At 42.2% G+C, this 22,926-nt stretch overlaps 1 protein-coding gene across 3 annotated transcripts in view; it reads right to left on the bottom strand.

The window, feature by feature from the left end:
• Nucleotides 1-2,414: 2,414 nt before the first annotated feature.
• synpo2lb (synaptopodin 2-like b) overlaps nt 2,415-22,926 on the bottom strand; it is a 47,635-nt gene continuing 27,123 nt past the window's right edge. The window contains exons 2-4 of one of the 3 annotated variants that reach the window (XM_072282577.1): nt 17,030-17,181; nt 15,367-16,232; nt 2,415-7,699 (exon numbers count right to left, since the gene is read on the bottom strand). In XM_072282577.1, the coding sequence (XP_072138678.1) occupies nt 5,085-7,699; nt 15,367-16,232; nt 17,030-17,181 (3,633 nt within the window). In that variant the 3' untranslated portion in view covers nt 2,415-5,084. Of the gene's footprint in view, nt 7,700-15,366; nt 16,233-16,515; nt 16,664-17,029; nt 17,182-22,926 lie in introns of those variants that run through there. The other 2 variants (XM_072282578.1, XM_072282579.1) reach the window with 2 other exon arrangements.

Here is a 22,926-nt window from a genome sequence, read left to right as displayed (position 1 = left end):
GCAGAGGGGCAGCAGAGGGCTCTGACCAGGCTGTCAGTCTGATAATGTTCAGGGGGTATGTATGTGCCTGGGTAGATGTCGAAAAAAAACTTGTGGGATTCACAGGTAACATGGAAGTGTTTCAGAACCATTGGACACCATGGGAGTTAAATGCCATCCTTGATGAGGATGGGAATGTGTTAGTTTAATGTATATTAGTTATGATTTGGCTGGTCTTTTGTAATATGATTATATATATGTAAAGAGGTTTGAATTTGTAATATAAGTTTTGTAACAAAAATAGAATGTGGACTTTGTGACTCCCTCTCAGTTCCCTTCCTGATTTATTCAATTTTGTCCCCTGCAGGAGGAAATTTATCCCTGCTTTCACTTTGCTCCCAGGCCAGAAGGGAAGCTGCCAGTTGCTGGCCGATGACTGACTGCCACATTACTGTTCTGCCTGCTGCTTCAGACCACACGACTGGAAGGGCTGAGAGTTGGAGAAAGCATGATGGTGATTGCACCCAAAATACAAGAACAATCCCTCTCTTGCGGAATTCACCCTCACTCTCTGACTGATCATCTCTTCTGCTCTCTGCTCAAAGACATTCCAGGGTCTACAGCCAGGAGTGTGAACAACTTTGTGGTCAGGTTACTGGAATTAAAATCCACCAAAATAGAAGTTCCGGGCCCACCCTCCGATGGATCCAGTGAAAATGACATCCAAGTGCATGAAGATGGTCTCTGTGAAATGCAGACAGGTACATATGAAAATAGGAGGAGGAGTAGGCAGGCCATTCACCACCACCCCAACCCTTCTCCCAAGCTTGCCCTGCCAATCATTATGGCTGATCTATACTGGCCTTAATCCTCTTCTGTGGAAGTTCCCTCTCACCTTCAATTCCTCAATCTTTCGAGTATTTTCCCATCTGCATCTTAAGTACATCCACCCTTGGAAATAGAGAATTCCAGAGATTCGCTCTTTTTGGAGAGAAGTATCCATGTACCTCAGTTTTAAATGATAGGCCCCTTATCTTGTAAATATGCTCACTTGTTTGTGACTCTCCCACAAGAGAAAGCATCTCAACATCTAGCCTGACACAACCCCTTAGGATCACACTTGTTTGAATTAGGTCGTCCCTCATTCTTCTGAACTCCAAGGAGCACAGACCCAAATTGTCAAGCCTGACTTGATAGGACAATCATTTCATCTCAGGAATTAGCTTGATGAATCTCCTTTGCCTGCCTCCAATGACATCATATCCATCTTTAGGTAAGTGGACTCAGTATTCCAGATGTGGCCTCATCAACAAAGTGTACAACTGTAACATAAACCTCTCTATTTTAAAACTCAATTAAGTTCATTAAAGGATGATCTTGGATTCTCATGAACGTCGAGTTTCTCATACAAGTTCATTAAAGATCTAAACGCAATTAACGTAATGGGTTCATAAAGGTCTATATTTAGTTACAATCCTAACTATATACTAAAATGGCTGAGCTAGACTCAATGCTTACAGACCATTATTCACGTGGGCAGCCGATTGCTAGGACAATAAGGCTATAGGCATAGACCAGGAGGCTGGATAACCTGCTGTGATCATCTCCCTAAAACCTTTCCACCATTCATAGGTCAGGACTGTGAGAGAATACTTTCTGCATGTGCAGATTTGTATGTGTTCATTAACTATCAAGAAACTTAACCCCATCCAAGATAAAACATTTGCTGAACTGTCACCCCACCCAACAACCAAGACACAAGAAAATAGGAATAGGTGTAAACCACAAGGTTCCTCAAGCCTGGCCTACCATTCAAAATGATCATGGCTGATTGAACCCAGACCTCAACTGCTGCCATCTGCCAAATCCCCGTAGTTTTCAGTTCCTTGTTCTTTCAAAAATTTATTAATCTTCTGTCATACCTCCTCAGATTCTTAAAAAAACACTCTCCTCTCACCTTAAATCTATCTCCTCATGTTCTTGATTCCCCAACCGTAGGAAAGAGACTGTGTGCATTCATCCTATCTATGCCCCTCATGATCTTGTACAACAAGATCATGTCCCTTATTCTCCTACAATCCAATAAATTAAATCCTAGCTTGCTCAATCTCTCCCTATAATCAGTCCCTATATATTAACATTTTTATTGGCTCCGAGATTATTGCCCCCGCCCCCCCCCCAGCTTTTCATCTATCGGTTTCTAGGAGATTCTCAATTCTTGTAAAATCCAGACCACCCTGGAAGTTTCGCAGTCTTACCAAAAGAAAGATCAAAAGTTGTGCCTGTGTTTTGACATGTTGATGTTCCTAAAAAGACATGGATTCAGCTCCCTGGGCAGGAGCCAGTTGATTCCCACTGGCATCCACATCTGTTTGAGAGATGCATTTACAATCCACTCGAGACCCACAAATCACATTTTAACTTTCAGCAGCCCATAAATGTATCAATGATTCACATTTTATTATTTTACATCAGCAAACATAGCACAAATTGAACATTAAAACCACAATAAATGAGTATAGTTTGCACAAAGTAAGGCTAGACTTTTCAAGAAATAAAGCACATCATTTGGTGTTAGTAAAGTGCAGAGCTTCACTTACAGTACCTAAAGTGCCCTAAAGCCAAAACAGGTACGCATGTCATTCATTCACTGACGACTCTCAGCCCAAAGACGCTCCAATAAAGCACCCAAACACTGCAAAGGTGCTTTTGTATCGTAATTACTAAGAATTAACAACAAAAGGTGCTGGGAGCACTCGGTAGTTTGGTTCTTTATTGGTAATTGTCTCTATTATCTATCTTTATCTCTATTTTGGTAATTGCTGGAAGGTTTATACAGAGCCTAACTGTACAAACTACGATGAAGGGAGCAATGCAAACAAGATCTTGAGCTAGCATTGATCTCCTAAGCTCATTTTCTTCAAAGCTGAAAGCAATTTAATGGTGATGAAGAATTAAAGCATGTGAGATTTACGGCTTACAAATTACAGCAACTTTACTTGCCAAAACTGATATCAAACTTCAGTCTGGCAATGCTAATAATCAAGGCACTTAGCAGTTTTGTGTGAAACTGCAAATAAAAGTGTAGAATTTCACTACTGAACTCAAATATTTAATTCTCAGTGGTTGGTCAAAAACCATAGCATGAAGAAAACATTTGCAAATTATTAACTTTCGCAAATGATTAACCCTTGCATTATCAGACATTACAACCTAAACCAGCTCAAATCATTGAACTAACCCCTAGTTCCGTTTACTCTGCTTCCCATCACTACATACAGAAACCAAGATCATCCATGTCTCATCTGATCCAATCTTCCCTACATCTCCAATCATCAATTCCACCTTTTCTGTCTATAACTGCTCATATCCTCATAATGTAACCAGTCTATATTCACCTTAGTTATTTTCGTACAAACACAGAAAGTACAGCCAGTTCTATGTCACTTAACACTACAGATTTTGCACTATTATCCAAAAAGCAGGTTTACATTTAAGAGTAAGCTCATTATCTTACAATAAGAACTAGAGTCAATACTTGGCCATTCCTGAAGTTAATTCAGGAACAAATTGGATGATTTGAATTTGAATTTGAATTCTGTCACTGAAATGCTTCAACACACTTACAGAGATGTTTTTCGTCCTGACATATGGTAGTGCTAACATCCAAAGTCTGGTACATTGTTGATCAGTACCCTGTGTGATCTGGTCAGGTCGTCTACACTCCAATTGGACTGAAGGTGACTACAATCAGCAATGTGTGTATGTTTGAAACAATGCAGTGGATAGATATTATACTTATCCTTCAGAGCTAAGTGCTATTACACAGCTGATGAATAAATGCTTAACTCTACTTGAAAAGGATGGTACCAGATGGTTGACGACTCACCCTTCATTTAAATGGAAGATCAATTTGGAAACAAATCTAAACTGAGTTGTGCCAGAGTTAATTCTGTTTCCTTCAATGTAGATACAATCTCTATCTGAGAAAGCAGGGTCAAGCCATTTCTTTTCCGATTTTCCTGAGATTCTTCTGATGTTTATCTTTACCCTCTGAACTGTTGTCACTATTACAGTATATTTCACCATAGAAAAGTAAACAATCTAATTGTATTGTTGCATGTCCACAATTGGTGCTATCATTTATAACTCATGTGAGACATTATGACCAGAAATATATCTAAATTCATGAACTCCTCCAAAAATATTCTGTCTTGAAATCCTTTCCATTGCCCTGGCAATTTCTGCTTGTTGTTTTGACACTTAATATACATTTATTGCATACCACTCCGTAAGATAAAAGGGTGTGTGTTTGTGCGCGCATGCCTGTTTTAAAGAAAAATCCTTCAAAAAGAAACCAACATTACATTACACTTCCATTTTGTTCTCCTAAGGAGATATCCAGGGTAAGGAAAGATGATTGTGTTTTATTAGTCAGAACCTTGGATAGGTTCTATTAAATTATAGCGATGCACAGAGAGACCTCAAAATGACACCATCTCACTCCAATACATTTAAGGATATAAAGAAACTTATTCCTGCAGGTATTGCAACACAACACAACAGTATATGCTGGTAAATCCTTAATACAGGGCCATGTGAATAATCACTTAGGTTTAGATTGGCATTTTATTAGATCTAACGAGAAGGATTCTTGACTCTGTGTCAACAAATCCTGAGTTTGTGTCCCACTCAGAGACTTGACTGCATAATGTACACTGAAGCCAATGAGGTATTGAAGGAGCTCTGGTCCAGCACAGGTAATGTAGAGACCACCCCCTCGTCCAACTTGGTGCATGGTGCTTATTTAAAAAAATATTGGGGAGAAATTCTGGGGAGTTGGGTCAATAATCTACCCCTCATACAAAACCCCAGAACAGGTCATTGTCATACTGCTATTTATGGGAGCTTGCTTTGCACAAAAATTGGCTGCAGTGCCTACTACACTGTGATACACTTCAAAACTAACAAAACTTGATATATCCTGAGGTCCAGACAGATAACACATAAATGCAAGTCTTCCTTTCCTTTCGGGATTAGAGTCCTTGTTTTGTTGGAAAATCTTCATCTATCCACTCAGAATCAAAGTGCATATAAACATACTTTCATTCCTGGAGTGTCCCTGGTCTCCATGTATGAGGACCGCTTCCACCCCTCACAGCCGAGAACCTTGGCCTGGGGACGGGGTTCGACGACTTCTTTTGCATTTGCACATCTCCTTTAGGTGGGAACTGAAGCAGTGAAGGTTCTAAGCTTACTTCTGGACTTTCTCCAGGTGCCCTCCCGTATTCCTGAATCAGTCCATTTCCGTGAGATACTTTGGGCGATGCTGGTGGCGGAGAATTAGGTGCAGACATCCACACGGGCTCAGCAAGTGTGGTGGCTGACCGTGGGGCAATAACTGTGGGAGTGACAGTAGGCACTGGGGTGGAAAAGCGTCTGATCTCAAAGGCTCTCGATGTCTTCACAGGAACTTGCTTTGTGGAGACAAAGGACTGTTGGCTGAGTGGTATGCTTGGCGCACCTCCTGACAAACCCTGTGATCTCACATTGGATTCATCGAAACTGAACATGGCCGGATTTAATTGGTAGGGTTGACGTCTCATGAAATCAATGGCTTTTATTCCCACCTTTTGGTTGCTTGTTGGCTTCCATTTCTTCTCCGTTTTGGAGGCTGATGCAGCTTGCGACCTGCTGGCTGCTAATGGGTATGACGGGGAATAAATGGGATTATAACCGATCGGAGGTGGAGCCCGGATGTTGGGAGAATATTTCCATGTGGCCGGAAGGGAAGGAGTGGGAGATGGCCCTCTTGACTGAGGAGAGCTCGAAGGCACCGAATCAATGACAAACTTATCCATGCGACTTTGTCTCTTAGCAAAGAGTTCCGCTCCCTTCCCCTTCAGCTGCAAGGTTACTGGTGGGTTGGTTCCATTCACTGCAAGAGAGCCACCACCAATTAACTGAGGCTTTAAGTAAGGCTTTGGGGCAACTGGAGGGGGAATACTTTGCCTGCGTGCCTGAGACTGCATAAAATTGGAAGCTTCAGCACCAAGACTCAGAAAGTCTTCCTCTGGGCCCGATTCGAATCCCGCTCCAGCATGGTCTGGCTTTTTCTCATCCAGGTTTTGTACCAGGGAAAGAAGCTCGGGGTTTGGCGAGGCTTTTTTCTGTTCAGTCTTTGTAAACATTGGCTTCCTGGTGCTTCTGCGACGAGCCTCCTGTAGGATGCCAGTTTTAGAGGCTGGCACTGAAATTCTTTGCTCTCTCGTGGCCAAGCTCTCTAATGGCTGGTTGGCTGCCCAGGCTGGTGATGAAGTGCCCCCAACAGTGTTCACTGCAGATACGCTCTCTCTCTGTGGCAGCAGTGTTGAGGAAACGCGAAAGATAGCTGTGCTGGTGACCGGAGCCTGAGGTGCCGAATATGGAGTTGCTGTGAGTAGTGATGTCATTGATGGAGGTGGTGGTGACATCGCTGCAGCTGGTGGTGACGTCACTGCAGCTGGTGGTGACATCACAGTGGTTGGTGACACCGTGGTTGCTGCAGTGTTTAGTGATGTCACCATGGGTAGTGATGACATCACTGTGAGTTCTGCTGGCTTCGGTGCACTCGATAGTAAAGGAACAGTGGTTGACATTGCCGTAGGTGGAGGTGACATCACTGTGTGTGATGGTGACATCACTATGGCTTGCTGCGACACCTTTACAGGTGGTGGTGGTGGTGGTGACATCACAGGAGATGGCGGTGACATCACAGCAGCTGCTGGCGAATAAGGGGTCTCCATTCCCACTGCTGCTGAAGCTTTCATTGGTTCAGATTGAGTAACTGCACTCACATTTGGGCTGGAGACCAGTGCTGTTGGATGTGCGAAAGATTTGGTTAGTTTGTTTTGCCCAGTAGTTTGTTCCCAGGGCTTTGGAAGTGACGCGTTTATTGTACTACGCCGATATAGCACTGGAGCAGAGACTGAGTGCAAAGAGCTCACGTGGTTCTGCTGTAATCCTGGAGTGAATGGTCTTGCTGTCCAATTTGCCACCCCAGGAAGGCTAGGAGAACCTTGTACAACATGCTGTGAACGCTGCTGTTCACTTGGCCTTGGCAAAGTGGTCTCTGTGCGCTCCCTTGGCGACAGATTCATTTCTGTATAATAGTTCAATGTATCTGAAGCTGGAGTCCCAGCACCTACAGTCGTACTCCTGGGCCAGGTCTGGACTTCGTTCGTCGTGGTGTAGCTCATCACTTCAGCCTCTGTCTTAGGTTTCACCTGTAGACTGTCTGGTGTCTGAACTGGAGGTTCCTCCAATATATACTCCTTTGCCCGTTGTCTCTGATGTTCAAATAACCTCACACCCTTCCCTTTGGTTTCAGTTAAACCCTGGGGCTCAGATTTGGGCTTTTGAATGTCCAGGTAAGAACTGTCCCAATCTGATCCCATTGACTGATTCGTCAAACTTTTTGCATCAGAAAATGCCTCTTCATCAAATTCAGACTCACTAGTTGGCAGAAGCTCTCCATCCTCGTCGATGCTCTGCTTCTCCTCGTCCACACTCCCATAACTAACAAGGGTGTACTTCTTTGCCCTTTGACGCCGTTTCTTAAACATAAGAACCCCCTTCGAGTGAGGATTGGGTGCAGAGGTGAGGAGGGAGGCAATGGTCTTGCATTTTGACTTGGCTTCCTTGGCTTGTTTCTCCTGCACACTTTCACTCCGATGTAGCTCTGCAAAGCCAGAACATGAAAGAATAAGCTAACAAACTTCCAAAACAAGCTGTTTAAAGCTTAACAAAATAATCCCACAGCACCAAAGGATGTTTTCCTTATTCAGCCTTGTTCAAAACAGCAGTAAATCACTCCGACATTCTAGCAGTGTTGTTACATTAGTTTAACAAGAATTCTAAAGTAATATGGCATCCATTAACCAAAAAGTGAATAAACCAATCAAATCTCTTTAGTTTTTAATATGCTTGACACAATCTGGTATTGCCAAGTGTTATAGTTCTACAGATGTACAATGGAGGGCATTCACGGTTCGCATCACCATATCCAATGGACGGGCCACTGCACAGGATCAGGGAAAGCTGCTGGGGTGGGGTGGGAATGATGGTTATGGGTTCACCCGGCTCCGTCATGGGCTCTAGCCTCGTCAGCATCGAGGGCATCTTCAAAAGGCAGTGCCTCAATAATGTGCCATCCAACACTATATATACCCCCACCACACAGAACATGACTCCTTCTCATTTCTGCAATCAGAGTGGTAGGTCAGGAGCTGAAGACACACGTTCAATGTTTTAGGGACAGCTTCTTCCCCTCCACCATCAGATTTCCGAAATACAAATATAAATACAATAAACTACAAAAAGAAATACATACACACACAAACTATACATATTTCTTATTGTATTTTATAGTAAATTTTATGTATTTCACTCTATTGCTGCCATAAAACAACAAATTTCATGACTTCTGTTAGTGCTAATAAACCCGATTATGATTCTGGGACAGAATCTCAGACCAGGACTGTGAAGAAGGGAGCGCAGAGGAGTGAAACAAGCTTTGGTCTTTAGGGGGAATCAACACCATTTGGGAACAAAGCAGCAGTTTGAGAGAGCATGGAGAACTCTTTGATTTTGATGAACAGGCTGAGGCAGGTTCTAGGTTCAAGCATCTCTCCAAAGCCAAAGCATTAAATCTAGATTGCCTCTTCAGGGGTTACTGCATTGTTACAGTTGTTCCAGATGTGAAGCTCAACCTTCTATGCTCTCCGGTGGACTTAGAAAAAGAGTTGTATAGTCCTCCTTGGTGCCCTGGGCAGTATTCATCCTCAAGCAACATCACTGATAGAGACTAAAAAGCAAAACAAAATGTAAGATGCTGGGCACTTTAAAATAAAAAGGAGGAAATGTTGTTGATATTCAGTAGGTCAGGCAGCATCTGTGGAGAGAGAAAAAGAGTTAATGTCCTTCACCAGAATTTTAGCATTTTCTACTTTAATAACAGGGATTACCTGGTTGTTATTACCTTGGTGGTGCCTTGCTAGCACAAGCAGACTGCAGTGTTGCACAAATTAAAAATGGGATTGTACAACACCAGATTACTGCAAAAAACAATGCAGAGTCCTAATCGCAAATGAACAATATACTTGATGGCTGCACTCCTCCGAAGGTAGACAGATGCTGGAGGGATGATCTGATTGTTATACCAACCTTACCTGAACCAGGATTGTGCAGCAAGTGTCACACTACACACAGGAGTTACTTCACTCTACATCACCCTGTATTCAGCAACATAATGATGAATTATTTGAATTTCAGGTATCTATACACAAAACATTACTTTTAGCAACCTGTGTCTGAAGTATTTAACATAGAAACATAGAAAACCCTTCAGCCCACAAAGTTGTGCCGAACATATCCCTACCTTAGAAATTACTAGGCTTACCCATAGCCCTCTATTTTTCTGAGCTCCGTGTACCTATCCAAAAGTCTCTTAAAAGACCTTATCGTATCCGCCTCCACCACCGTTGCCGGCAGCCCATTCCACGCACTCACCACTCTCTGCGTAAAAAACTTACCCCTGATACCTCCTCTGTACCTACTCCCAAGAACCTTAAACCTATGCCCTCTTGTTGCAGCCATTTCAGCCCTGGAAAGAAAGCTCTGACTATCCACACGATCAATGCTTCAGTATTTATCACCGTATTGTCCCGTTCTGAGAATTAAATGCTTTAGCATTACTGAAAATTGTAAGCGATCCTTTCCACACCCATGGAAAATTCAACAATTGTCTTATATTTTTGGTCTTTTCCATCTTTTTTTGCATTTTATTTTCATGTTTTATTTTTATTTTTTATTTTTTCATCTTTGTACTTTTATTCCATTGTAAAGCACCATGAACTATATCATCTATACGAAAAGTTCTCTGTAAATAAAGTTATTATCATTATTATTACTGTAGCACTCAGTCGGCCAGGCAGCATCTATGGACAGGAATAAACAGTCAACATGTCAGCCTGAGACCTGTCATCACGACTGGAAAGGAAAGGGGAAGAAGCCAGATTAAGAAGGTGGGGAGGGGGTGCAGAATAAGGAGCACAAGCTGGCAGATGGTAGGTAAGAACAGGTGAAGGTGAAGGTGGATTGGGTGGAGTAGGGAGGAGGAATTAAGTAAGACACTCAAGATTTCCAGCACCTGCAGAATCCTTTGTTTATGTATTTGAAAGGAATTTGTCAATCTGAAGTACATCTCTCTGCAATTCCACATTTCCCCACTGGGGACAGTGAAGTGCATCAGTGGCAGGAAGAAAGCAGTAACAGCACAGGATGCAGAGAAGAATTCATTGTGAAATAACAATAATTTTTTTTTAGTGAAAGTATCTCCTACCCTACAGTTGAAAGCAATGCCTAGCCTTGACTTTTTGTGAAATGCAATGGGTGTTCAGCAAGTATGTTCCTCAGATACAAGCATCGCAGAAAAGACCAGCATTAAATCACCTATCCCAAATTGCCCTTGAGGAGATAATAGTGAGCTGTTTCATTTTTAAACCATTGAAACCCATGAAGGTGCCTTTTAGGAAGTTTCAGTGTTTTCCCCAGTGAAGTTTCATGCCAGTATGGCTTGACAGAGAGTTTGGGAGTGGTGCTTCTCTCAGTCACCTGCTATCCTTGACTTTCCAGGTGAAGATTCTGGTTGGAAGGTACTTCCAAAGAATCCTTGCCAAGCAATGACAGTTTATAGCCACAGTGCTCCAGTGTTGGAAGGTGTGAGTCCTTCGGATAGTGGGAGGGATGAAAAAGTAATGGCGGGGTACTTTGCCTTGGATAGTATCAAACTTCTCCAGCTTTCCTGGAACTTAGCTCATCCAGGCAGGTGAAGATTATGGCATCACTCTCGTTTAGAAGTTGGAATAGCTTTGAGAGGTCAGTGACTCCCTCTCTGTAGATGATCAAATGCTGACAACCTACGAGGCCTCACTGCAAGGATGTTCATAACCAGTGCTTGTTCTAAAAGAACTATCCAGAGGTACATACTCTCCAATTACCTACTGACTCACATTCAGTCTAGATTTCACCAGGATTGCTTGGCTTCATATCTCAACATAAACTTAGTCCAAGCAAGCAGACAAATTTTAGGGGTCTGGTGACAGCATTTGCTCTAGGCACCAAGGCAGTAAGTCTAGCATCTGAATCATGGTAAAACTGAAGTGAATGAGTATCAAGGAGAAAAACACTCTGATAGCTCACATCTTGCTTCACACTAAATACGTTGGTTGTAATTGTTGGAGGTCAGTCTCCTCAGCCCTGAGGCCTCACTGCGAGAGTTCCTGGGGCTTTGTCTTAGAGCCAGAATCTTCTGCATCTTCATCAGTGACCATTATTCCTTCATAATGAGCCATGGGATATCTGGACAATATGATGATCAATATGTTGATAATTTGACAACGTTTAATTCTATTTTGTACCTCCTCAGCAAATAAAGCAGCTCATGCCTCCATGCCTGATACAAACTTGGATAGCAGTAAATGTCAGGTAACAGTTGCACCATAAGAGTGCCAGGCAATGGTAAGCACCAACAAGTTAAACTACCCCTTGATCTTTGATGACATTGCTGTCTCTCAGTTCTATTTCATCTACTCTCTGATAGTCACTAATGGCTGGAAACTCAACTGGGCCAGACACATAAGTATGGTAACTACAAATGCATGTCTGAATATAGGTATTACACAGTAACTTACATCTGACACCTTTCTACAATTGAATAACAACATTCAAGAAGCTCAGTATCATCAAGGGCATAGTAGTCCGCTTAATTTCAATCCTGTCCACCATCCTGTATTTTAACCTCTCAGGCCTCTTAAGTTTGTATATTTATAAAGTCATTTGGAATGATTTGCCTAGGTTACTCCAACAGTAATTAGAGAACTTGTGACCTCTAATGCTAGGAATGACAAGGGGAACACAACTACACGAAAGTTCCCCAAGTCATACAGCATCTTGACCTGGAATTATATCACTGGTTGTTCATTGTTGGTAGGTCTAAATCCTAGAATTCTCTCCCCAACCTCACTGAGAGCATCTTCATCAGAAGGGCTACAATGGATCAAGGAAGTGACTCATCATCTCCTCCTCCAGGACAATTACAGATGGGCAATAATTGCAGTGACACCCAGATAACAAAATAAAGGAATATGAACAAATTATGGATGAATGTCAATAGACTGGAAGTTTACATTAATTAATCTTCTGAGATGATTAAGGAAAATCATTCTACAGCAAGTTGGTCATGAATAGCGCCAAGACACAGCTCTGATTCTGTGTTTTAAAATGTTACTGTTATCTTTTCATCTGACCTTGTGATAAGGTAAACTGTTTGCTCTATAACATATCAGTTTATTGCAGCATGGTGATCGGTGCTGACGTGTTTGGCACAGACAGTTGTATCTAATAACTATTGACATATGTGGGAAACTAAGGCATTGAAACATTTCTGTTTGTTACAGGTTCAGAAAATTACATTTCTGAAAAACTTACTGAAGAGATTCCAGAAACACTTAATCCAGGTAATCTTCATATATTTATTAATTTTTGGCCATCCTTGAATTTGGTTTTCCTAAAACACTGATATGAAATGAACAAACCTGGGCTGCCCTGCTAGAAGCTAATGCAGAATTCACTCCACTTCATGCAACAAAAGATATGGTTTATCTTGAGTGGCAGTTAAATACGAGACAAAACAAAATGTTAGTGTACCCAGATGATTAACATATCAGGGCACATATACCAGAGAACTGCCTGATGGATCTAGGTGTGAGAAGGCCATGGGTGAAGAGGACATATAGCCATAAGCCAGTGATGGGGCCTGGAATCTGGGCCAGGAATGGAAACTGCAAGAATCAGAATTAGATGAGAGATTGCAAAGAAGAACTGGGGCCCAGAGTTGAGGGGCAGTGACCAAGTGAGTGGACAGTGGGAGTGGAGAAGAAGGATAACTGGGACCTCCAGTGGCAACTCAGGGAATAACTAGATCAAGGATTTAGACTTTATCAGGATACAGTGACTTGTAAGGGAGGCTTTTAAGTAGCCATTTGGATCACAGTCTTTTCCTTGGTTGGTCCAAACCATTGAAAGGGAATCGGAGGCTGGAGGGCTTTAGAACTTGGGTCTTGGACTATGGGGATAAAAGTGCCTTATGGCTGTGAGGGTTGATGATTAGAAAGTTAAACGTAGTTGTCCCAAGAGTATTGTTCCCTGGATAACTTGGTCTAGCTTTTCTTGAGATGTTCCTAAGGAGCTCTGCATTGAGAATGTTACATCAAACGATGCAGATTTCCTATCAGGCATGTAAGGTCAAATCATTTCAAGAAGTCCACAAGTTAACTTCTGGAATACTCCAAAATTATGAAAATGACAAACACCATAAATAATGATATTTATACTTCACTTATGGAAAAATTCATTTTAAACCCCATGAAACTGGGAGGGGAAAATTATTTCATGTTCAAATTTTTAGATACTCATATTAATTTTACTACACCAACCACCAATTAGAAATAAAATCTCCCCCTTCTTCGACCAGTTCAAAAGGCTGGTGACTGATAACTATCACAGTTCAGTAACAATAACATGGCTCTGCACAGAAAAAAAGCCAGATTTTTTCTTTGCTGTCTCAGAGATAAACCTCCACAAACAAAGTTTCACAGAGCAATTATTTGTGTTAATTTGCAATGCAGAGACCTTCAGCTCAATTGAAACGGTATCCCTGTTATTTCTAACCAGGTAAGATATACTAAACCTTTTGTACATCTATTTCTGCAGTAAAGAATATCCAAGAAGAAACTAAAATTTCCATATCTTTTTGCTAAATAATTAAAACACATCAAATGAAATAACATTGTGCTAAAATTCTGACTTTCCACCTTACTTTAGATTATAGGCATGAAACCAACTTTGGTTGCAAAACTTTTATACACAGTACAGAATTCATCGTAAAATCAGCTAACACATTCAAATATACATACACATTCAAATACCTGCATAAATTTGATGGTTGCTGGTGTTCTTTTCTGATTGAGTTTGTGAGCTTTGCATTCTGATAGCACTTGGACTAATAATCTGTGTTCTCAATTCCATGGAGAGATTGCAATCTGTCACAGGCTGGATTGAGGCCAGGACTGTAAGTCTGCTAAGCTCTCTATCGCTTTTTACTCCCCTTGTCAGACCAGACAAAAGGATGGTTGAGAACTTCTGTCAGTTCAACTATTTTTACTCAGTTACATACCAACTAGTTCTGTGATGGAAACAAGCATCTGTCTGCACTCACACTGACCTTCAGGAGATTTTTTTCCAGGACAAAAGCTATTTCACCAAAAAAAACATATTGTGGCAATTGACACAAGAATGAATGTGACAACGTCTTTGACAAAGACGTCATAGAAATACTTCTCAGCCTTAACTTTGGGATAAGCAAGAAAGCATTGTTTCAAAATTCAGGTAAACATGGTCAAATGCTGAATATACTTTGAATCTATAAATTGCTCCCAATGGGGAAAAAAAATCTGCAAATTGTAGCAGTGCCTCATATCAACAGGGCAATTCTCGTCTCCATGTAGAATTTAAGGCATGTTTAATTTTAAATATGAGATGCTTAAATAGGTCATTGGTGTCAGCAGTTCATGAGCATTAGACAAGATATGCCTCTTTATCTGTAACTCTCCTTGATGGCATTGCAATGTACTAAAAACGACTCCCTCAAGCCTCAACCCCATGCTCAGCCTTTGATTTTCTGTCAACGCATTCCCCCACTCCCTTCCCCCTGTCTCTACTCATCACTGCAATCCAGCACTCTAAAATTCCTTATAAAGCCCTTAACCTTACTGCCCTGATCTGCATTTCTCAAAGCCCATGACCAGCAGTCACAAAGCCTCACTTCCAAAGTGTGAGTATATATACGCACATATATACCTACCCTTTGCTTACATCACCACTACCCACATCCCACCATAGTAATTAGTTTTGAAGCTAATTACTTTAATGTGTTAGGTGATTTTACGATCGAAGTTAGAATTCTATTTTATTCCAAAAGCTTTAAAGGTTCACATCATTATAGCCAGCTAGAGAGAGAGGGAGAGAAAAATCAATGTCAACATCAACCAGCTATCACAGTCGGTACGTTGAAACAGTTTTAGTCTTGTCCCACCTACAATGACATCACCCAGACTATCAAGTAACAGATAGCAACTCCGGCGCTTTTCAGAGAGTTGACCTCATATCCTTTAGACCTTTTTCCCAGCTCATGTTCCCCTAAATAGCAACACACAGAACAAGTCAGGAGAGACATCAGAGTTTTAAATCACTTAAGGTCGTCTTGGAAGGTATCAAAATAAAACTTACTGGCTTGCCTGGCCTTCTGTTTGTAGGTGGTCGTCAGCGCCTCATCCACGGGGTTGTTGACTGGGCCCACCATGGGCACCAGCTGCGTCTCTCTCAGGCTGGGCACGCCGGCGGCCGGCAGCAGCTTCTGCTCAGGTGAGCCAGCGTGGGCGGGTACCTCCTGAAATCCGCTGTCAGCTTCCGATGTGCCCAGGTTGCCCTGTCGCAGGGCGCTGTCCTCGCCGCTGGACTGGGCGGACCAGGTGCTGGCATAGATGGGGTTCAAGTTGGGATAGGAGGGGTTAGTCGCTGGGTTGCTGGAAATGGGGTGGGTGAGACTGGCGGGGGTGGAAATGGGCTGGGTGATGCTAGGCTTAGGGTATGTGGCAACCTCCACCTTGGGCTGCCAAATGTTAATCTTGGCTTCCACCTTACGAGGCTGAAACATTCTTGGGATCGCCCCCTGGGTGAGGCTGGTAGGCTCCAGCCGGGTGGGCGCTCCTGGTTCCGGCGACAAGGGGCTCAGGGGGCTCCAGACGTGCTCCGGGGCGCTGTCGTACTCGCTCTGCTCCGACGCCTCATCGGCCGATCCCCGCACCGGGGGTCGGGGACCGGGCCAGCGCCGCCTCTGCCTTCGCTGCCTCTCGCTCGCTGGGTGATCCGCGTCACTGTCGGTCTCGCCGTAGTAAGCCTCGCTGTCCGGGGGCGACGTGTAGCTCTCAAGCTGACTCCTGAGTCCCCTGGCGCCGCTGGCCGCTTCCTGCTTCACACTGGGGGGTTCAGGCATCTGCCGGGGGGCTTTTGAAGAGTCTTGGCTCCGTGCACGGGGGGCGGTGGCGAGGCCGGCCTCAGATTGAAAGCTGCCAGTTGCCGGGCTGGACGTCATCCTAGAAGAGGATTCAAGTTACTGGGATCAGGAGCTTTGGAACAATTGAGCATGATGGACCTGCACCCTCCTGGATTACTGACATCTCACGGGCCTATATGAGATAAGTGGGCAAGGGCGTCCCAGCGAGTGCCAAAGTCCCTCCACCTCATCCCTTTCCTCCAGCTCATATAGGTACACATAGAATGAATATAGGAATCTCCAGGAAGGTTGTAGGGTAGGGTCATGCAAAGTAGAGGTAGCAGTTGGTTACATAACTCCTTCCAGTCTGATCCAATACTTACCTTTCCTGTTTGATTCCCATAATCCCTGCTATCCCCATATCTTCCAAATGTATCTCAGGCTGAGATGTATCTAAGAGATTTTCAGCCTTGACTACACTTGATGATTCATTCCCACCAATGCCTCTCTAAGCCAGAGGGGTTCAACATTCCTCCAGAGACACATTGTGCTTCAATTATTTAACCACTGGGAACTTGGCCAGTACCTGTGAGTACAGTGTTCAGCTATGAATGTATCATAAGCCCATCTCGGCTTCATGCTCATGCTTAGTCAGGTTGACGTGCCTGAAATAGAGATTAAGGACAGGATCCACAGGAAATATCTCACCACAATTGCACTGAGGGGCTTTGGATTCCCCACCAAACGGAATAACATCTCTGCATTTACTGTTATCATATTCCTTTATCATTTAACACAAATTAATTGGGTTTCCCAAACATCTAAACATAAAAGGAGTATAAAATATTTTTATAAAGACCCCATTTTTAAGCTATCTGCATGGTTCGTATTTGGTACCTCTTGACCCAGATGCGCAGTGTCCCATCGGAAGAATCGATGATGTTCATGGCATCTGCATGTGAAATTCCACTGCAAGATCTTCCATTGATAGTCAATAGGATATCATTTTCACGTAACCCACCTCTACAAGCTTTCCCTCGCTTCCGCACCTGGAATAAGCCAATTAAAAAGTTCTGTGATTTGAGGCCCCATTTCTACGAATTGTGCTGGTGTCCCAACTTCATTATTTTACACCATTTTTATCCCCTTCACATGAAACAAATGAATCCTAATCTCACGGAACAAAAAGCTGCTTAAGTTTTACTTGGAAAAAATGAATTTCTCATCTCGTTCAGCCAGACATGATCTGTGCTGGGCTGGGCTGTTACTTTCAGCCAATCCAGAGTAAAATACTGAGAAATTTCCAGTAGGAGTGCACCCAGTGACAAATGAGTTTCAGCAAGTGAAGCTGGTTTTTAATGTGTTGTTCTAAAATTCAGCCAGAAAACTGGCCAAACCCCTTTATATGGGGGGTGGGGGTTAGTTTGATACCATTACACATTGCTGAAAATTGCACCAATTCAGGCTGCTCTTAGAAATACAAAGGCACAAAACACTTCATTAGTTTCCTTCTGAGTATGTACCTACAATGTACAAGGTATATATAATTTATTCCATTGTGACCATTGTACACCAATGAAGCCAATAAATGGTTAAATTGAATTCATAAAGTCAACTTTGATTATTAAGAATTGTACCAAAGGTTGTAATACTGATTAAAAATGCTCAATTTTGTAAAAAAATCATTTTCTGCTGTATTAATAAAATTGCATTTTAAATATATAATTACTTTTTAAAAAATATATACATTTATTCATTACATTCTAATCCATTATCCAATTGAGTTGGTCCATGCCTAAGCTTTTCATTTGTCAATATACAACTATACTTAGGTAAAGACTCAAGCACAGCACAATCACTTCTAAAAACATTTGTAATTTCTTCCTAGATTACCAACTATCCTGGAAGTATAAATAGTAGGTCAACATGAACAAACTCATCATTCAGAGGTGGCGTCAGTCCAAACTGAGAAATTGCTACCAGTGACTGATCATACACAACCAGGAATAGTTCCATTTTTCAACAATCCTGTTGGCTTGCTTTTATGTAAATTACTGATCATTAATTGACAAGTGTCTTCAAAACCCATCTAGGCTGAACAAGGTCAGTGCAGAATATTGACATACTTAAAGAATCAAAATGACCTGAAGCTTGTCAGGTTGAAAAAGTGTCAACTATTTACTTGAGGTACCACTAAGTACATCTTTACCTCTCCTCCCCTCCCCCCCACCCACTCTCTGCATTCCGCAGGGTTCGCTCTCTCCGTGGCTTCCTTGTTCATCCAACCCTCCTGATACTTAGCCCTGCAAGCGGCACAAGTACTACATATTCCCATTCATCTCCTCCCTCGCCACCACTCAGGACTTAAACAATCCATTCAGGTGAGGCGAGTCAAGATTATCTACTGTATTTGGTGTGATCTCCTCTACGTCAGTGAGATGCAATGTAGAATAGGTAATTGCATAGTGAACCACCTTCACGCTATGGTTATGATGAAGCCACTGTCAGGCTGAAGGAGCTAAACATGTATCCATAGATGCTGCATGAGCAGCAGAGTTCCTCCAGCATTTTGTGTTATTTGAAGTACCCTGTTTTCCCTTAAGATCTCCTAATGACTCACAGAAAAACAGTCCAGTGCCAACAGAAAAAAGAAATGTTAGTGTAATGTAGAATTCAGATTCCTATATCTAGAGACAGTGAGGACAATAAAATATAGATGACTTATTGGATTATATGACACCAGATTTCAGATAATTGATAATGAAAGCAGTACAACTCTCTCCAGATATAGCAGCAGGGAATATTAGTCATAGTCCAGATCCTGATTGTGACTCTATGACTTCTGACATAGTTATTGGGGGAGGATTACATCGAGGTTGGCCGTGATGACTTTATTGAATAGTTTGCCCGTGATCAAACAGTGCAAGTGGGTGAAATATCAAAATGACTGTTGTTTGTGCGTCAGGAAGATCCTTCTAGGAAAGGACTGATATAAAGATCAAACAATTTTTTTTACAAAGAGTGATTGATGTCTGGAATGCACCACTAGAGGAGGTGGTGGAATCAGAGAGAAGGATTATGTTTAAGAGCCATTTAGTCAGGTACTTGAATAGATAAGGCACAGAAGGATATGGACCTAATGTGGGCAAATGTACTTAGATGGCAGAATGGTCAGCATGGACCTGGAGGGCTGAAGGACTCAATTCTGCACCGTACATCTCTCTGACAATTGACGTCTGTTGGGATGACCAGAAATTTGTATTTTATTGTTGCTGTACAGCCTAAAATTTCAGAGGCAAAACACTGCAGATGTTAGAAATGTGACAGAAAATACCGAAAATCATTAGCAAGTCAGGCAGCCTCTGTGGTGAGAGAAACCGCTTTAATATTTTATTTCAAATATATTTCCTCAGATAACTGTTCTCTCTGCACAAGGTGCTATTTGACCTGTGAAATTTTGCGGCATAAAAATCCAAGTAATGCTAACTGTTTTTGTTCTGAAGTATGGAAATAATTTAATGGAGTTACTTCATAGAAATAATATTTCACTTTTCATAAACTGCCCTGATTCCTGTAGTCCAAAAATTAAACAAATCCCACTGGCAGCTGTCAATCAAGGGAAGAAGATTTCTCAGGGTGTTGCAGACACAGAGAACGTCTGGATTTGCAAGTTTGGTTCCCAGTAGAAGGGACTACAGTGAGGCATTCTACAATGGATCAAGATGAAGGCAAATTAGACTGAAGTATAAACAATGACAAAGGATGGGGACAGAATTGATGGTGGTCAGCTTTGATGGAGTGGTTAAGAACTAGAGATCACAGGCTAAAAAAAAGATTTAACAAAAAAGTACATTCAGTGGCCACTTTATTACCTCTTGCATTGAACAAAGTGGCTACTGAGTGATGTCCATGGACTTCTGCTGCTTTATCCCACCCACTTCAAGGTTCAATGTGCGGTGTGTTCACAGATGCCACTTTGCACATCACTGCTGAAATGTGGTTATTTCAGTTACTGTCGCCATCCTGTCAGCTTGAACCAGTCCGGCCATTCTCCTCTGACCTCTCTCATTCACCCATAAAACTGCCACTCACTGTATGTTTTTGTTTATTGCATCATTCTCTGAAAACTCTACGAGACTGTGTGCTTGAAAATCTCAGGAGATCAGCAGTGTCTGGAATACTGAAAGTGCCAAGGATGGCACCAACAATCACTCCATGGTCAAAGTCACTTCGATCCCATTCTGATGTTTGGTCTGAACAACAACTGAGACTCTTCAGCTTGTCTTTTATACATTGAGTTGCTGCCACACGATTGGCTGCTTAGATATTTGCAGGTGTACAGATATACCTAATAAAGTGGTCACTGAATGTAATTCTAGTGTGAGACTTGTGAGCAGCACAAGGAGATTTGCACTGGAGTTCTTTCATTTCCCCCAGTATCTTCACAACCGCAGGATGTCTCAAAGTGATTGACAAGTGTAGGCATTTCTGTAACATAGGAAATGCATCAGCCTATTTGTGCACAGTAATCTCCCATAAACGGTAATATAATAATCTTAAGGTTTTTTCTGATGGATTGATTGGGGAAATCAGTTTTGGACTGATCTCAAGATTAGATCGCACCACTCACTGGCAGCTTTGTGAGAAGATGTAGAACTTAAAAATGTCTCAAGTTCAGGCAAGAATGCTACTGACTGTGTAGACAAGCTGAAGTTATTAGCATTATCAAGAATGTTAGGAAGAAGTTACAGGGAAAGGTTGAATAGGTTAGGATTTTATTCCTTAGGGCGTAGGAGAAGGAGAGGAGATTTGATAGAGGTGTGCTAAATTATGAGGGGTATAGATAGAGTAAATGCAAGCAGGCATTTTCCACTGAGGTTGGGTGAGACTTGACTTGAGGCCATGGTTTAATAGTGAAAGGTGAAATACTTAAGTGGAACTTGAGTGCATATTTTGACCCTTACGGGTTGCTGTCAAGCTTTTCTCACCTCTCTGTCTCTCGTGTGCGTTATTCAAGGCCACCTGGCTTCCCAGTACCAAAAGCACAACAATTGGTGACGAAGTGACAAATCCTCATGTGATATTTAATGTTGTGTTCCCTTCGGCAAGGAATGTCCATGTGCAACGCCAGCGGTGTACCGCCGTGTAATGTGGGTGAGCAAGAGAAACAGCACTGGAAGCATGATGAGTGAGAAACTGAGGGGAGAGAACAAGAAAGGGATGGTTAAATAGAACGAGTAAGAGAGGGAGAGGGAGAGATGGATAAGACTAGTTAACTTTTCTGGACAAGGACTGAGTTTGAAAATTGTGAAGTATGGGGCTGTATCATGAAACTACAGAGCAATGGAGATCATATACTGAAAGATTTGCATGTTTTGCGCTGGCAAATCAAATTTCAGATGATATCATGCTCCAACTTTCCTGACTGTGATGGGTGCAAAAATGTTTACTTTATTAGGCAGTTTTGTGCAACCTGCTAAGCCTGACAATAAACCTTATGAGGACATAGTTAAAGTCTTAAAGGACCACTGTTCACCTAAACCTTTGATTATTACTGAGTGGGTTAGATTTCATAAAAGGAATCAAGAAGAAGGTGAGCTTATTTCACAGTTTGTGGCAGTGCTGAAGCAATTGTCTGAACACTGGGCCTTTGCTGAATGACACATTACGTGTAGACTCATGTGGTCTGTGCGGTAAAGCAATCCAGAAACATTTGCTTACAGAAGACAGACAAGCATTACAGATAGGTCATTGAGATTAGTACGTCTATGGAGATGGCAGCTAAAGAAACATAGGTATTAAGCGCATCTTCCCAAGTTCATAAAATTTCCTCTGACTTTAAGAATAAGAAACCTATTGGTAATCAGTTTTACCCTTGTGATAAAGCCGGGCATTCAGCAAAAGAATGCTGGTATAAGGATTTAGATTGCTGAAGCAGTGGCAAATAGGGATATATTGAACATGCCTGTGAAAGTAAAAAGACACTGTCAACCAAAAACACTGTCATAAAGAAAAATGACTTTTGGAAAAACAAAAAGAAACACTTGTACAAGATGGAGCATACTGAGGACAGACTGAATGACTCTCACTCTGTGGTTGAAGAAGCTTTGTATGTTTTATCTGTTTCGGGACCCAAATATGGCTATTGGGTGACCCCTGGTTGGATGGGGCCACAGTGACCATGCAGGAGGACACAGGTACTGCAGTATCGCTGGTGTCAGAAATAGTTTACAAGGAGAAATTGCAGCGTCTTACCCTAGAAGGAGCAATGTTGACTTTAAAGACTTACACTGGTAAGGTTATTCCAGTGAGGGGAGTAGTACGTGTTACAGCGGAAATCAACAAACAGAGAAAGAAGCTAACACGGTACATCTTTAAACGTAGTCATCCAGCACTTCTGAGCCACTCGTGGCTGGAGCAGCTCAAACTCAACTAGCACGAGGTGCACTTGATTGTTGAGAGCACTGGTCTACAAGAGGTATTGAAGAAACACGCAGAAGAATTCAAGAGAGAACTGGCCTGGATGAAAGGAATCACTGTTAAGCCTGACATACCACAAAGATTCAGATCCAGAGTAAGTTTACCCAAATGCCTGAAGGCAAGACCTGTTCTATATGCCCTCAAACCAGAGGACCCAGCTTCAGAATAGAGAGACGTCCATTTCGAATGGAGATGAGGAAGAATTTCTTCAGCCAGAGGGTGGTGAATCTATGGAATTCTTTGCCACAGTGAGCTGTGGAGGCCAGGTCATTGAGTGTATTTAAGGCGGAGGTTGGTTGCATCTTGGTTAGCCA

The sequence above is a fragment of the Mobula birostris genome, chromosome 18 (assembly GCF_030028105.1).
Source record: "Mobula birostris isolate sMobBir1 chromosome 18, sMobBir1.hap1, whole genome shotgun sequence".
Classification (NCBI taxonomy): Eukaryota; Metazoa; Chordata; class Chondrichthyes; order Myliobatiformes; family Myliobatidae; genus Mobula; species Mobula birostris.
Note: the sequence above shows the minus strand (reverse complement) of the source record. Positions and strands in the feature narration are given on the sequence as shown.